Source organism: Seriola aureovittata, chromosome 8, assembly GCF_021018895.1.
Source record: "Seriola aureovittata isolate HTS-2021-v1 ecotype China chromosome 8, ASM2101889v1, whole genome shotgun sequence".
Lineage (NCBI taxonomy): Eukaryota > Metazoa > Chordata > Actinopteri > Carangiformes > Carangidae > Seriola > Seriola aureovittata.
This window is the reverse complement of record NC_079371.1, coordinates 13,861,347-13,879,296: the sequence shown is the minus strand read 5'-3', so window position 1 is coordinate 13,879,296 and position 17,950 is coordinate 13,861,347. Positions and strand designations below refer to the sequence as shown.

Here is a 17,950-nt window from a genome sequence, read left to right as displayed (position 1 = left end):
TGGGCTGATCTCATTAGTCAAATGCTTTTGTTGCAGGTGTCCAGTCCGAGTTGAGAAGATTGCCAGAGGCATAAGGTTAGAGAGGTGGGCTTAGGAAACCAATATAAACGACTTAATGGCTTATATGCAGCCATGCTTACACGCTGAAAGTAATCAGAGGTATTGCATTGCCACAGTTACTAAACAGACATCTAATTGATAAATTGCAATGATGAGCATTCAAATTTAGCGAACGAGAGCGAACGTCTCTTACAGAAGGTACGACGCCACGTGCAAATGAGCAACTGTTTCTTTATTTGCCAATCATACAACATAAGACAGAAGAGAAGGGGCTCGCCTCTATTCTGTAGTCAGAAGAGGTCAGCACACTCGCCGTGCAGTGCTGAAGTGTTACATTTACCCCAGAGTAGATTTCCGGGTTCATAGTGTGTGTGTCATCACACTGAGGAACAGGCAGATTCAAACACAAGTACTTATGGAGATATCCCTCATGGGATGCCTTCTCACGGCTGGATATGGTATGTCCACTGCGCCAGAACAAGGGGTGTTTAAAATTCAGTGATTAGCGCAGTGTCCAGTTAATTTTAACAGGGTTTGCCTTGGGACTAATCAGGAATTAAGAGTCGGCATCTACTTTTAATCGCTTTCTTTACGCATTCATGGGGGATACTGTCAGGATAGAAAAAGGCAATTGTCTGCGGTCTCCCGATTATCCCCTGCAAAAGCCCATAATCTGGCTGAAAGTACTTAAAGAGTCAAGCAGCAAAATAAACAACATTGATTATCATCCCACTGTTCTTTTTTTTTTTTTTTTTTTCTCCCCAAACTGGACCCTGCAGAGAGGGAGGGAGTTTAAGGCTAAGGTTGCGCCTTCCCCCATCAGCGCCATCTGCTTGGGCAAATGTTAAGGCAGGGTAAATACCCCCTGAGTCCTCTGTTCAAACCAGATTATCAGCTATTCTAAGGAGACGGACGAGCATCTTATCATCTCCCAATCTCTTTTACAAAAGCAAATCAAGAATTCTGTACGAGGATTACCAGGATTAAGGAGGACACAGACGTGGCTCTCCTTGGACAATGTCTTAAGTTGATGCCTTTCAGTCTGGCCACCTTCAGCTTGCAAACATGCAACGTCTGCATCCTGTCGTGGCATCGTCCCTATCGCGCGTTTATTTGCTTAAGATAAAACATCACATCCAGGAATGATTATTCTTATCGTTAACATGTTGCCACACAATACATCCAGAACAGGTCAACAGTATTCAAATCCATTCATTTTTGACCCGTTGGAAACTGAAGTCATTAGACCAACAGCTCAGTCACACTTCAGAAAAGAGCCTCTGCTTTACACAACATTGACAGGATCACATAGTGTTGAACAATGACCCACAGTGGGACGTGGCTAGGTTTGAAAACTGCATTTATTAGCCACAGCAGCATGATAGATTGCTAGAGTTTTTCCACTGTATGCTTCAAAGAGGGTAAAATGAGGGACGAATTTCAACGCAAACAACCTCAGTGTGGCTGCAGATGTCTGCTGAATGCAGATGCACCACCAGTGACCTGGGAGCTCAAAAAACAAACAAACAAAAAAAAACTTAGCTAAATTCAATTTTGCCCTCTCTTTACTTGTCTTTGTGTTCAGGGAGGATTAGTGTTAAATCTAGATGGGCAAAACTAAGGTCGAAACCATGTGATTAGTTGAAAGAGGGTGGGGTGAGGGTGACGGGGAGGGCGGGTGTCTCCTAAAGAATGCTTGTAAAGCTCACTTATCCCTGCTGTAATAACTGGAGTAACACACATTCAACAAAACAATCAAGCACTGACAAAAGCACATGCCAAAGCACCAGCAACTACATCTGCAAACATTCTGTCATGAAGACGTTATTAATCCTACGCCACAGATCACCGTAGATTTCTCTACCTGAGATATTTTAAGGAACGCAGAGACAACACTGTCTTGCAGGGCACACCGACAAACCATATGCTCCTTGCACACGATCAGCAACTACTGCTTTAGATCACACTTTTAACAAGGAACAAACAATTGTACAAGCAATCGATGTTCCTCAGATCCCCGCTCCACAGTCACACCTCGTTTAATCAACAGAATTGTTTTCAATGAAAACAATCTCCGGGCTGTAGAGCTACTCAGTGTCTCAGAAAGAACCACTCGGCGGGCTTCCACACTGATTTGATTGTTGCACACACAAAGGTAGCTAGACCACCGCAGCTATGGGGGATGATTGAATTATTCAGTTTGGCAGAGATTTGGCAGCAATTGTGTGGAGTGTTGCCTTGAGTGGAGTGCAGCAGAAAGACAGCATCTTCTTGTTTCCTGCACCACTGCACAGCACATGCATAAATAGCCCCTGTTTAAACAGTCAGCATCGCTTCAGGACAACTTCACATCATACCCCTGAACATGCTTGCTGCTTGGCTAATTGACCTACACCTCCCCATAGACGGTCTTAACATTAAATGCCTCAAATTCAAGCATTTGTCATATTTACATATATATATATATATATATATATATATATATATATATATATTAAAAAAAAAGAAGCTCATTTTTTAGTAGGAGTCTAAAACCGCCAAATACAAGTTCAGTGTTTGAGGCACCTTTATGTATTTAATATCACCACTAAAAACATACAGATGTGTTAACATTTTTATGAGGGTACGAGTCGCTGCCAAAATCACCATTCTCAAATTTGCAACTCATAAAAAGGGGAAGAGAAACGAATCCGTACGGACTTTCCATCGCTGATTTCAAACAAGTCTAGAGAAGTAAAATACCCACAGTGGTGCTCATATTACTCAGTGCACGTTGCATTTGAAAAGTTAGCTGAGACAGCACCTTCAGCGCTCGTTTAGTTCAAACAATCTGTAATCTCGACTTGCTATTCTATACTGCCTGAAGTGGATGACGTTGATCTCAGCATAGAACGTGAGTGACGTGTAAAATCAATGTAAAGTGAAGAGGGAAAAAAAATGGTTTTGCCATATTGATAGCTCCTTTGCAACATTATCCACATGAATAAGGAATATGTTCTAGCTTTGTGTTACATTTATCAGAGGGACATAACAGATAACAGGGTGAGGTACTGATTGCACTGATTGAATTCTCAAGGTTGTGGGAAGTCACTGGAGCAGCCATGTCCACTTTTTTTTTTTCCAGAATGGTGAACTTTATAGGCGGTTCTTGATCCATCTTACAGCTTATTATATGTAATTGATAATAAACATGTACGCTTGATAACTGCAGTGCATCCATAGGTTGCAAATGCTGCATGTAGCAAGCTTTACTGAAGATGTGTAGGCATACTATGAATGGTAAAATAAAGAAACTGGAAAAAAATAAATAAAAAAATACAATTAATGAACACCATATGGATAGCCTCAACCCCCACAGCAAAATGAATTGCTACGCGTGTCTGTGCGAGCCCTTGTGTGTGGGTCTATATATTTCTCCATCTGCAGACATATCATTGCATTATATGTAATCAAACTTACTACATATGACTAGCTTCCTGGCCTGTTAGTTGAAATTGAATACTGTGTTCTCATAAATCATGAATCAATCTGTCAGCAAAGAAACTCTGGAAACACTTCCCTCAGTGACATACTGTAATACAACCACGGGACAACCTTTAAAAGTCATTTTATAGACGATAAAAATCGCAGGGAATGCACTTAATGTGCGCTGACCAAGATCACAAGCGCACGCTGAGACCCGTAACAACTGCGCATTTCTGTGGGAACAGAGGAGCAACAATGAAACAGTCCAAAGACATACCGAAGACATTTTCTGTTATAAACCGGACTCCTGCTTTGACTAAATCTTTTTCCTTTCCTCCCAGCCCTCCTCTCTCATCTTTGCACTGCGAAGCAGAAGAAAAATCCATTTATCGCCTATTCTATCTTCATGCACAAATGTTAAGACTCATTAATGCTGTGGCTTTGTTGGAGTTTTTTATTTATTTATTTATTTATGGCTCATTTGAAAACATTTCATTTCCTAATTATGCATAACATGAAAAATCAAACCATAATTTATCTAGCTCAAAGAGATACAACTACCTTATGATCTACTCCAGATCTCTGTTTTTAAGTAAGAACGAGGCATTTAGCAGGTTTACATTTGTCTATTATTAGAAAGCTGACATTTATGCACTCTCTATACGAGAATGCTCTACTTGAGCGTGCACCATTTTCTCAAATCACCAAGGACACTTTCCCCGAGGGAACTGATTAGCTCTCTCTCAGTTTTAAAATATGAAGTAACTTTGATAAGCAATTAAACATTTTCTGTTGTCTCTACTCTGGCTTTGTTTTATGCCTTTCAAGTCTGTATTTTTGGATCAAATCCACAAAAACACTGAATAACACAATGTTAGAGCGACGGTTATTGTACCTTCTAGCATCAATCTTCCTTTCAGATGTGTAACACCCTGTGTTTGTGCACTACTGTACATCATAATAGCAGGGTTATCGTTATCAAATGATCATTATCAGCTCTCATGGAGGAGAAAAAAAAGAAAAAAAGAAAAGTTGTGTTGTTCCAAAAAAAGCTTCCGTTATGCTGTTTTCTGTCTGTGCACTTCAAAGGATGTGCTCCCACCAAATTTCCATAACTTTTTATCTGTAATCTGTTCCTAATGAGCAATGTACATCTACACCATTTCTTCATTTATTTCTCCCAGTCAAGTGCTATATTGTTGCAAAATGTAGAAGAAAAGGAGGTATGGGCAGTTTTTCTATGGCTGAAATGAGCCAATTAATGGTGTCCAAACCAACACAGCCACACACACTTCTGCAGGCCACAGCCTGTTTGACCCATACTATATACTCCTGGCTATCTGTATATGAGAAAAACAAATTATTATTCTACAACATGTGTTTTTGCCTCATTTTAGTCTCACTGTTCTCACCAAGTGCAGAAAACTGAGCGGACTGAGTGATGCAGACTAATGTTGAAAGCTCAAAACAATGAATAAGAAGAGTCGTCAAAATATGCAATACAATGCAAAAGACTTTAATAAATTTCAGAAGCGCACACATACATAAACAAAACATTTACAGTTTTCTCCACACTTGGCAAATCAAAGTCAATTACAAAGATCATGTAAGGTGCATATTGTACTTCACATTGAATAAAAGTGAGGTTGTCTGTCTCTCTTACAAGGACAAAAGCTCTCCCCCATGTATGAGTTTTTTTTTTTTCTTTTCCCCAAAGATCAGGCAAATCTAATCATTACACAGTGCTAGGATGCTATGTATATTTCATACTGTGGCTCCTACGCAGTATTGAATACATTTGATACCATAATTACATGAATATACCTCCTTCAATAATAACAACCTGTCTCACAAAGAGGCGACACACATAAAATTAAAAGCTTTAAAATAGACATAGTCTGTGGAACCATGGCATATTAAGACTGGAGCAAAATCAAAAAGGCTTCTGGCCGGCGCAGTAATTTCATTTAAGTATACACAGTCTCTCACAAAAGAGGGGAAACAGCCCTGGTCCAGTCCATCAGTACATTTCCAACTGACTACACAGGCTATGTCCATTTTAATGACTCTAATTCTATGGTTATATGTATGTACTGTAGGTGCCTTTTAGGCCTTACCTATCAAAGCAGTCAGTAGCTTACCAATTAACAGGACTATTGAACAACGACGCTGCTAACCCATCAAGCCAGTTACTGGTGTATACTGTAGAAATTATTCTAGTCAGGACATACTGTACCATAATGATTCTATTGGTGTAGAAATAGCAGAGACAAAATGATGCTCTGAACAAAAGGCCTACGAAGTAGTAAGTGCACCATAGTGGAATTTCTGTCAAATGCTCACTTATTGCTGTTTTCAAACTGGAGCCTGGATTACCTTTTCATTTTGGTGTTCCGTGTTTTTATCATCAGAAAATTTCTTTTGTCAGTGTAAATAAGTGCGCAAAGTCAAGTCATTTTTGCTTAAGCCCACCAAGTCATATTAAAGACTGTCTGAGGATTATTACTATTTTTTTTTTTTTTTTTTTTTTTTTTTACCATCTGGAGTCGTTTTAATATGGATCTCACAGGTTAAATCACTTCCGACTTAGGAATTGAAAGCGACACACAAAAGGTTAGGCTTAGTGCTCTTCAAATCTGCCCTACATAAACAGCTTTTGATTATAACCCCAGGAGTTAGTCCCTTGTGATTGTGGCTTAGCTCAAAGTATTAAACTTGTCCTACCATTCCTCCCAGTCTAATAACAGCATGGTGATCAGTAGCACAGTTGTAAAGCTCTACAAATGTGGTCGTATTGTGGGGGCCATGCATATTTCTGTAACATTAGCCACACTCTTCACTAACAATGCTATCAGTGGCATCAAAAAGTGGGACAGAAAGAGGCGAAAGTAGACAGAAAAAGGTACACTGTGATGTGGGCTCAATACTAATGTAAGCCTACGGGGTTGTAGACCTTGCAGCATAAATACATTAGAAGTCATTAGTTCCATGAGCAAGCCCAGATAGAGCAACGTCAAATTATAAAAAAGTCAGAAAGTAAGAAAATAAATTGGCCACCAGGCAGTTTTGAAAACAAGGCAAAGAAATGGAATCAATAAATATAAACACCATCAACTCTGTGATAGATATACATACATACATATAAACATACTTTACAGATCTACTGACTGTATTTGACACCTATTTTACAGAGTGGGTGCTGGAGTGGGACATTTTTCGAGGAGGGTTCAGGGCATACAGTATCATCCTCACTGACACAGGTAAGTAATAGCATAGGACTCAAAGCATTTCAAACTTCCAACAGATTCACAGGAGGAGCTTTGTCAAGTTTCAGGCAGGCAACATGAAGCGTCTCTCTTTTTCTGAGATTTTTTTCCCCCCTCCAAGTTCATCTTTTCTCTCGATTGTATGAAGAGGTGGGGTTTGAGGCTGTAGAGACAGTAAAGTACTTGTTTCACCTCTTCAGTTCTCGCCTTCCTTCTTTCCTCCCTCTGCCCTCTCTCTCTCTCTTTTCTCTCTTTTTCTCTCTTTAGGTAGTGGGAGCTAGAGATTGATTTTAATCCTGTGGGAGCGAGCTGTACCTGTGCCACAGAGTGTGCCATAGTGTGGTGGTTTCAGTGCCGTCTCCTGAAATATAGAGAGACAGACAGATATAGGGAGATTGTAGTTACAATATCATCGAGCTCTGAGCAGCCTAAGCTGTAGCCTTATCAGTGTGAGGCTACGCTGAACACTGAATAAAAAAATCTCTGAAGAGAGTGTAGAAAGATAAAAAAAAAAAAAAAAAAGCATTCTTCAAGGCACGGCTGGCAATCAAGTCATTATCTTGTCAGGTTTCCTTGAAGAATGCTACAGGTGTCATAAGTTTGTGCATTTTTCCTGTACTTATCAGAGCATGCAATCTTATCCAATTATCACTCCCGATTTGTCTTTTTGTCTCCCACCACACTAGTGCAGCACTCTTCATTTCCCCTCAAAAAGCCATTTGGATCAATTTAGGCCCACTCTTTCTTTCGGACCCTTGCCAGTGGGTCCTCTGATATGTACAGAATATGACATTTTGCTGTTCCTCAGGAAGTTAGCAACACATCTGCCAGTGTCTGAATCAGAAAGAAGCTGACCTAACAGTGCTCACATTAGCAAGGCACAGTGATTACAGATGCAATGATGCAACAGAAATAAAATTCAAAAAAAAAAGACAAACAAAACCAAAAAGAACTAAAACAACACAATGAGAATAGAATAAAAAAGATCAAATCATAATCAGTTGCTAGGATTTAATACTAGCATCAGACTTGATTAACAACCCTAGTTAGCCTTTTAACATCATGGCTTCTACCCCTGGCTATGCACCCACTATGAGTCAGCACAAGCGCTTTATCATCAGACCATGGGTGGCTAGTGTGAAAGGCCCATTCCTTCACCCACACAAATAAATCACAATATGCAAAAATTTTGTTCACAGCTGCTCTCGTTATCCAACGCAATCACATTATGATCTTTTTTTATGAAGATAATACCTTAAATTGCCTTTTAAATAAGGAAAAACAACACTTATGGTCTAAAGGTTATTTAATTGAACTATAATGCATGCATACGTGATACTACAAAGCCACTAACAGCAGTTTCTCCAATACTAAGTCATAGGAGGTTAGTTTTGTTAAGCAGTGACCCTTTGTGCTCCGTGGCCCCAGAATTATGGGCCAAACAAAAGAATGTATTAGCCTTTTTACTCCTTGCATATTCATGGTGATGTCTGAGATCACTCAAGCAGGGTGATCCTCGTTTGATCTGCCTCCGCTAAAGCATATACTCTCACAAGAGCTCCTCATCACTGGAGGCACACTGACCTCTAATATCATGGGGGTAGGGGTTAAAAGAAAATGATGAGATGCGTAAAAACTGAGGATAGAAGGGAGGAGAGGGAGGAGGTTTGCATTTGCAAGTACAGCTCTCGCTGTATAATGAAGCCATATGGTGGCACAAATCTGTAGTCTCTGAAGTATTTTTACAAGCTTTACTCTTTATCGGCTACATCTGTAAAGTCCCCTGAAAACATTTTGGTGACCTTCAACCATAATCATCTCTTCTTGTTATTCCATGGGTAGGTTTTTTGTCTTTGTTTTATTTTCAGCTGCCTTACTCGTGTGGGAGGGTGCGGGGCAGCGAGAGATCACTGTAAAGGCACTAAAGCACTGTCTGTCACTTTGATGAATCAAAAAGGAAAACACGACAACCTGCCTATGATCTTTGCTTTTGGACTTCTGGTATTAGGTCCAGGCTCAAGAGAGACCGAATAGCTGGCAGTGACAGACCGAATGCAGCTTTTGTTTTAACAGGAACACTTGAAAATGATCTCTACAAATTCTAGAGTGCTCAAATATTCTCTTGTCACCTCCTCTGATAAAAGCAACAACACTTTTTTTTTTCTTTTTTTTTTAAGAAGTGCTGTTTATAAGTGTTTTTCCTTAGACTTTGAAAATAGACTTTCTTTAAAGAAGCATAAAGATGAAATCAAGCAGAGAGGAGATTATAAACGAATCTCAACAAACAGGACTGCTGGTCAACTATTGTCATCACCACGTCAGATCCTGAGAACGTGACTCACCCAATGGATAGTACGTGGCATCACTGATAATCTTTAAGGATGGCTGCCTTTTTTCTCCTTTCTTATCAGCCTCATTCGAAACCTAATTACAGTGATTTTAATCATACTGTATTATGAGTGATTAACCCTTTAGTGCATTTAATTAACCTTTGCAGCCACCAACTCTCATCAGGCAGAGCTTCATGCTACTTTTTTTTTTCCACGACACAGGCTTTAAATAAGCACACTTAAAACTTGTGGGAAATCTAATGTCTAAAGTGGGAGGCATCACTTGTCAATTGCTCAAGGGGACAGAAAATTTTGGTGTATTATCAGCTTAACATCACTGAAGATATGGTTGGTGAGTAGAACCAATGACGGCAATTTTCTTTCTTGATAATATTCAAATGCTGAGAGTGTGTATGACCGTGTTAATCCTGACCTCTCTCAGAGCAAAGACCAACTGTACCTAGAAAATAATCAGATACACACATAGCCTCTGATATAGCGAAACATACGATTTGGGAGGATGTTTGCTAATCATGTATTCATTGATTTTAAATTATTCGCACAAAAATACTCCACTCTGATCAGCAGCATAAGTGAAAATCAGTTTAAATCCTTGATACATGAAATTCATGACAGATAATAATTCAGAATTGTAGAACACAGACTGAATATTTCTGCATATTTCAGAGCAGACGCCACCAGTAAGAGGGGAAAATCACTCTGACAACTCGTCAGAGTGTCGTATAAACACATTATGAATTAAATCTTTGGTACCAAGGGCATGTAGTAGGCTTATGTATAATGTACTATGGCAGAGCATAGCTTTTAACCAGGGTTTCAAATAAAAGGTGGATGAAGGGAATGACTATCAACCCTGTGTGGGTGTCTTCATAAATTATCCGAAGCACAATACTTCATGGGATCAACAGTCATTTACCAAAACTATGCCACGGGGAATTTTAACGCTTGCTCGATGTCACACAGAAGCGTATTGGGAGCAAAAAAAGCCAGAAATGAGCCAAAGATCTGAAAACTGTCTGCAATATGAGGCTAGACGCAAACAAAAGCAAGCACCTCATCAAACAAAATCAATTATTGATGCAATATCATGAAACTGACCCAGAATTGGATGAATGGCAGTTGTGATAATTATGATCAAAACAGTAACACAAATGAAAGCCACTGAAACCAAGCAACAACCAAAAGCCCCCAAAAATCGTAAAAGAAACAAAATAAAAATAAATAAAAAAATAAAAAAATAAATTAAAAGGAATTTGTTGCAAAAGCCAGCAAAATCAACAGGATGTTTGACACTGGGTGAAAACTATGGCAACACACATCTCGCTATGAGTAAATTAATCAGCCTTGATTCATTCCACTGTGCTGGTGATAGCAGATTAAATATCAACATGTATGTACTCTGTCATGCACTAGTGATACAATGATTGCGTTCTTCTGTCCTCTCTAACACAAACTACAACAGATCACAGATGCAATCTCTTGTTGTGATGTCATTGCATCCTCTCGTATGTGAGCTAATTTGAAGAATGTAAAGGATGTGTATCTACGTATGTCGTTTATTACAATAATTGGGGTCATTAAAGTGGAGCATTTATGGGCTAAATGCAACGTCGGCCTGGCAGGCTTTTTTATGGACTACTGCTCCCTTGGTGTTTAAGTATATTGGTCTCAAGACTCTGCATCACCTTGATCCCTGTGACCCCCTCCCCCGCCCAAAGCAGTACTCAGTCTTCCCCACGGCGCTCTGCTCTGGCTGTCAGCACTGAGCAAGGCCACCTCTCCTTACCTCTGATTTACATTTATTTCCCTCGCCAGCTCTTATTTATTGGGGCACTTCGCATTTGGCACATATCTCTTAGGGAATCATAAGCCCTTTGCTGTACCTTGGCATTCAAATGAGCTTCTCTCCCACAAAGCCTCACTGGCACAGTTGAGGCAGCACTTAATATTTTCAGGACAGAAGCCACAAAAAGTGGGATTATTTATCAAGCTGTTTTTACATGTCAAAAGCACTTTTTTTTTGTTTTGTGCTATTACCTGTACACTTTTTGCCAAAATGAATACCTGATCAAGTAAGTAGCCCTTGTCACTCTGACTGCCATATTTACTTATTTTCATGGCTTGTTTGAATGTGTCGATCAAATATATTAGCACACAGCTTCATTCGCCCTTGACCTCAAACGCATCAGTAGAGAGTTCAATCATCGCCGCCTATCCCAGGCTCTTCTAAATCAGGCTACATTGCCACCAACCACTCACGCTGAAGTTTAAAATAGCTAGCCATCATAATTTCACTGCTGCCACTACTCAAGCTTTTGAATATGAAATTAACCTGCACATGTAATTTTGTAAATGATTATGTAATTATGGTTGCTTATGAAGGAGGATGAATACATGAATTAATAACAATCAGTACAGTGAAAGGTTTTGCTGCATTAATTGCGACAAATTATGTTTCCTCTCTGTCATTTTTTCATTTCCTTTTCAAGTCTTAAGTGCAAATGACATTCATGTAGACATGGTCATGTTCTGTGTGGGAAAATCCCCTGGCTCCATGCTGCCACCCTCCCCCTTTCACATCACCTACCATGGGACAGCAAAGGGAGTGTGAGTGGGGACTAGTGTGGGTGGGTTTAAAAAGGAAGTCATGAATTACCTGTCGGGTGGTGATTTGCCCTGCAGTCTTGAATCCCCCCTGACAGCTGCACTCTGAGACACTGTATGGGTCGGAGCTAGTCGATGAGCACTTGGAGAGTGAGTCACAGCCCACCACGAACGTGTTGTCCAAGGGGAGCTCCTGGATCACATGGTGTTTCTTTGGGGCCACTGGGGTCTCTGGTTTGATTTGAAATGTAGGTTGAGGGGACGCGGACTTGTAATGCTTGGCTAAGTCTGGGCTATCGGGTTTGAAGGTGGTGGGCGTGGTGGCCCAGTTGTACTTCCCCATGGTTTGCTCCTCTAGCTCCACAGGGAGATCCAGTGTGCCATTAACATGCTCATGGGTGGGGTCGTCAGGCTTAGATTCATCTATGGTCACAAAGTTCAGGAGGAGGCTCTTGGGGGATCGCTTCTTCCTCTTCTTCTTTTTCTTGATCTGACGGTTCTCTTGGTTGGGTGACACCCACTCGCCACTCTGCTTGCCCTTTTGCACCACTTTGTGTCTGGGTGTCTGCCGGCAGCGCACCAAGGCGGTCACAAATATCACCAATATGACAGTCATGGTCCCTGCTATGATAGCTATGACAACAATCACATATCCGTTGGCTTGAGGTGTTACCTCACTGTCCCCTATGTTACGGTCCAGGGGTGTCTCCATGCTTTTTCGCAGCTGCTCTTGGATAAAAGTAGCATTTGACACAGTGTCATTGACAAACAAGTGAATCAGTGCTATAGCATGTAATGACTCAGGTTGGCCTAGATCTTTGACCTTGACTACAAGCCTATGCAGCCCCTGATCAGCTGCCACTATCTTCTCCTGCAGGGTTATGTTACCCGTTGTTTTGTCGATGGAAAAGAGACCTCGAGGGGAGACCCTAGATGTGATGATGATGCTGCTGATTATACTGTACTGCAGCTCAGCATTCATACCTGTGTCATTGTCAATGGCAAACACTCTGGTGACCACAGCGCCAGGGGTGGTGGTGGTTCGCACTAGGTCATATGAGTAATTGGAGGAGGGGATGACGAACACGGGGCGATTGTCATTTACGTCGACTACATTGATAGTGACCTTCGCATAGGAGGAGCTTGGGGGTTGCCCTCCGTCAACTGCCTTGACCATAAATGTGTAGGAGCTTTGCTGCTCCCTATCAAAGGTGATATTGGGTTTGATCACCCCAGTTTGAGGGTCGATGATGAAATTATCTTTCCCGTTCAAAATGGACAGCGTTATAACAGCATTATCTCCCGCATCTGCGTCCGTCACTGTGATTAAGCCCACAGTTCCGTAGAGAGGCAGGTTCTCAGGCACATAGAAGTTGTACTCAGGGTGTGTGAAAGCTGGGCTGTTGTCATTAAGGTCCTGGACGATTAGCCTGACGGTGACATTGCTCTGTAGGGATGTGGAGCCGTTGTCCCTCGCTATGACAGTGAATGAGTACCTCTCCTGCTTCTCTCTGTCCAGTCGTTTGCCAACAGAGAGGATTCCTGACCGTCTGTCTATGTTAAACCCATCAGGTGCATCAGGGCCAAGAGTATAAATAATCTCAGCATTATGTCCGCTGTCTGCGTCAGTGGCACTGATTTTTATTAACTGTGTAGAGGGGTCATTGTTCTCCGGTATGGAAAGTTGGATTTCCGGCTGGGGGAAGATTGGTGCATTGTCATTCTCATCCTTGATTTTAATTAAAACCATAGCTGAAGTGTTCAAAGGAGGCGTCCCCCTATCCGAGGCCACTATCTTAATTGCATATTCTCGAGTCGTCTCATAATCTAGGGGGGCGGCTGTCTCTAGTAAGAACTGATCATCAAAGACAGGCTTCAACCGGAAAGGAACATCATGGTCAGTGTAGCAAGCTACTTTGCCATAAAGATCTGCATCCTTGTCAGTAACAGTAATTAGGGCTATTTTGGTGTTGAGGGGCGCATTCTCAGACAGCAGAACAGTCCCATTAACCAGGTTGATAATGTAGCGAGTGTCTATGGAGGGAACATTGTCATTAACGTCTGTTACATTAACAATCACTGTTGCTCTGGAAGGGGTGGAGCTGCCGTCGCTGGCCAGGACGATGAGTTTATGAACAGGAGTTACTTCCCTGTCCAGTGGCTGCTTCACAGTGATCATTCCTGTAGAGCTGTCAATGGCAAAGTGACGTTTGGTCGAGGCAGAGATCTGGTTGCTGAAGGCAAAGTGGATCTGTGCGTTGGATCCCAGGTCGGCGTCCGTGGCGTGAAGCTGAGCAACCGATGTCCCCATGGGGGCGTTCTCTGGCACGGTGACCTCCAGCTCACTGTCCTTGAAGATGGGACGATTGTCATTGACATCAGAGATGGTGACTTGCAGAATGGCAGTGCTGGACTTGGGAGGGTTGCCACCATCTTCCACCTTTATCTTCATGACGAAGGTGTCCTTCTGCTCGCGATCCAGGTTCTGCTGAACGATAAGCTGTGGCCACTTGTCACCTTCGGGAGTCTCAATGATGTCTAAGCCAAACTCGCTGACACTCTGCAAAGAGAAAACATATTTCCAGTTAGTTTGAATCCTTTTTCTCCAAAAACTTATGATTATTACATAAACTATGAAAGAGTTGTTTTTCCTCATATACCCAGAGTCTCAGGAGAGAGAGTTTCATAAATTGGGCAAATAGAAAAGCCCTCTCTTTATAAACAGACTTGACAGACATATTAATTTCATAAGTAGGAATATCACATTTTCACTTAGGTAATAACAAAGAAAGGTGCAGTGATATGGCACTAGATTATGTGGTCTTGGTCATGTTTTTGTTCTTAGAGTGTAGATTTTTCAGTTGTCTTAGAAAGCCAAACAGCCTGTCGAGATATTTCCTCAGGCTACTCAGGTTCATTTGTAGTCTTTCTTAGGATCAGGCTTTTAGGCAGTGATGAATGTCAAGAGCAAATTAAACAGCCCGGTACATTCTTAAACAAGGCAGCTGGTTCTTGGCTCTGCTCAGCTCATCTCAGTTGGGTACCCGTAAATCAAAAGCACTTTCAAACATGCTAATCATCAGCTTGTTTCAAAGTTTCAGTCACTTCTTACATACACTGCACAATACACGCCCTAAAAAGACTGCAAATTCCAGTTAAGTGATCCTTTTTATAAATGTGACTAATAAGTGTATATTGTGCATATTGTATATTGCATGTACAACTACAGCTTGAGGGGATTCATTTGGCTCCTCATCAGTTTTCTTCTGCCTTCACTAAAATAAGATTTCACTCCACCTTCCTATCTTGTGACAAGTTAGAATAGAGCCAGCAGCCTCGTAATGTGTCGACGACATTACAGGAGAGAGAGACAGCTGGAAAAGGAGACACACCAATAAGCTCCCATTTATATACACTACAAGACCAGATCACCACAGATTAAGAGGAGGAGAGTGAAAAATCCTGCCTATTAGAGTGTTTTTTGCTCAAGAAGGGCTAAGTCTAGGCAAAAGTAAAGCCGGAGGAAAATGAAAACAAATGCATAAGTAATCCCCACGAGAAACCAGAGGAACTGGCACTGGCTGTTACGAGTAATTGCCTTCCACCCCCAAAAAACTAGCACTAATATTTACAGTGTCAGATGCAGTATGGTATGGATCCGCACACGTTTTCAAATTATAAGAGAGAGGAAGGAAATTAAGGAAGAGGGAGAGACAGATAGAGAGGGAGAGAGAGAGAGAGAGAGAGAAAGAGGGAGACAAGTGGCAGAAAAGGAGAGAAGGAGAGAGTAGGGGGAGGAAAAAAAGAAGATCAAGCCCATGAATGAGCTGCATGCACATTATGAAACAAAGAAGCCCTTTGAAGCTCTTTCAGTCAGAAGCAGTTTCATGGTAAAACAAGAAAAAGCATCCTACTTAAAGAGATAAGCTTCATGCTGCACATAATGTTGGAAGAGATTACTCTGTCTAGGCACAGCTATCAAATGAGATTAAGATATATACATTCTCCCCCTTCAAGGGAGGAACATTTCAACCAAATTGTGAGCACAAGAGTCCTCAGTAGGTTTCAGAATCTAGACCCGTTCTTGTGCCAACGCAGTGTTGTAGTCGAATCAAGAAAACGTGCAGCTGCAGCATGTAAATTATTGTGTACTCTGAAAAATTGCTTGCCGAGGGAATGTTGTCAACATGTCAAGTGATTGACAGAACTACTTAAAACAGCCAACACTGCAGCAATGATCTTTCAGACCTTATTTTGTGATCCTTCTGGCAAGCAGAAGTCATATAGGGGTAAGCAGACATGGCATATAAAAGTATGTGTGGAAATGTAGAGGAAAAATGCCTTATGGATGAACTGTGCTGAATCTTTATGCACATTGCTGAACTATTTCTGTCATGACTGAAAGGTCCAAGACATTATTCTGGGGGATCTTTTGCTAAGCACTACTCCATCCGCACAGAGCTCCACAATCCTCAGTTGTTTGAATAGTTCACAGATTCCGCACAGTAGCTGAATATCTGCACACTGATATTTGGCAAAGCCTGATGTTAATAGTTGGATGTTGAGTTAGGGATGTGTCAAAGGGAATGCTGCACGATGATTTATGAGCTAGCATTTCCTCTATGCTTTTGTCTTGGTTTCACACAATTTTACAACTGACAAGACAACGCTCAGCGCATTTCAATAAGTTGAAGAGAGCTATCTCTCAGGCTGTGCATCCTCCTGAATGCAGAATGAGTCTGGTGGATTGTGATAAGATCTAGGGCAGGCTAAGAAAAGGCCAAATACTAGCATGAATCACTCACTGGAGAACCTAAGGCTGAGTGAGAAGGACAAAGTTCTCTAAACAGCTAAATGTGCAAATAATACCATGCCTCACTCCTCCATCACACATATACTGTACAGGTAAACGTCTTCTTGAACTATGATGACTCACCATTCATTCCCACATTACAGGGTCACAGGTACCCTCAGTCATCAGAGAGGGAACAGGGTACTATATATGTGGAAAGAGTACGGTACAAAATCTAATCAGAGCTTGCTAATTTAAATGAAAATGACTGAGGGACACTGACAGAAGCAGAGGTGGCTGATGATGAGGGATGGATGACTGTGAACCCCGTCCGGCAGACAGTGCCTCAGATTATCAGTGGATGCATCTTTCAGTCAAGTTGATGACCTTATTAAAACTCAGAGGAGACTGAGATTGGGCTGTGAATATGTCAGGAGGACTATAGTTACAGTGATGCCCATGGATAGGGCTAACTGGGGAGGGCTATTCATCACAAGCTATAGCACCTCTTTATAATGCTGATAGAAACTCACTCTCTCTGTCTCTCTCTCTCTCTCATTCCTCCCACATTTTTTCTCTCCATCCCTCATTCCCCTTTGCCCCTGGCCATGATCTCATGCATATAATTAAGACAAAAGAAGCTGGGAATTGTTTGTCGTTTTTTTTTTTTTTTTTGTCAACCACTAGAAGAGGATAATGTGTCAAAATCGGATGCTAATGAAAACTGGAAATGCTTGACAGGGAGCTCTCTACCCAGAAATCCTATTCACTGCCTATAGGCAGCATGCAATGCATTAATCAAATTTCTCTTGCTACTTGGGAATGGATCTTGAATAAATTTTGCATCCTCAAAATGCAAAGTTAGAATCAGTTTAGGGAGCAAAATTATTCAAGCTCAGACTTGAAGTACCAGCAAAAAGACCACTCCATCCACTCAAGAATTTTAGGTATATTTCAGATAGACACGTAGCAACCAAGTTGATTGCAAAATACCAGAGGAAAAACCTCGGAAGGTGGTAAAAGGTTAAGTTCAACAGTCCTCCAGATTGCCCAACCAAAATGCAGACATCCACTTCATCATGTAGTTTATCAGTGAGGAATAGCCCAGCCAGCAGCAGAACATTGATCTACACGAAATGACTTGGACAAGACGCCCACTTCAAATGTGTCTGAAGATGCTCACACAGATGCATTTTGGATTAATGTAGTGTGTGAGGCTGCAAACTCATACATCACTGGAATAAGAAAGGTTGCCAGTATTTGTGAACAATGAAGATCCAAAGCGAAACCATCAATGGACTCTCCTTTAGTCCTACGCATGTTTCCGTGTTAGCCTCTGAGTGTTATCCTGTGAATATGTAACATGATCAGATCTGCTTTCACAGGAGATCATCCTCCACCCATGCATGTGA

General features: G+C 41.3%; 1 protein-coding gene across 3 annotated transcripts in view; it reads right to left on the bottom strand.

Annotated features, from left to right (window-relative positions):
- The window catches only part of pcdh11 (protocadherin 11), a 125,958-nt gene that overhangs the window by 98,013 nt on the left and 9,995 nt on the right, over positions 1-17,950 (bottom strand). For 2 of the 3 annotated variants that reach the window (XM_056382675.1, XM_056382676.1), the window contains exon 3: positions 11,799-14,306. In XM_056382675.1, coding sequence (XP_056238650.1) covers positions 11,799-14,306 — 2,508 coding nt within the window. Of the gene's footprint in view, positions 1-5,020; positions 7,153-11,798; positions 14,307-17,950 lie in introns of those variants that run through there. The other variant, XM_056382677.1, reaches the window with a different exon arrangement.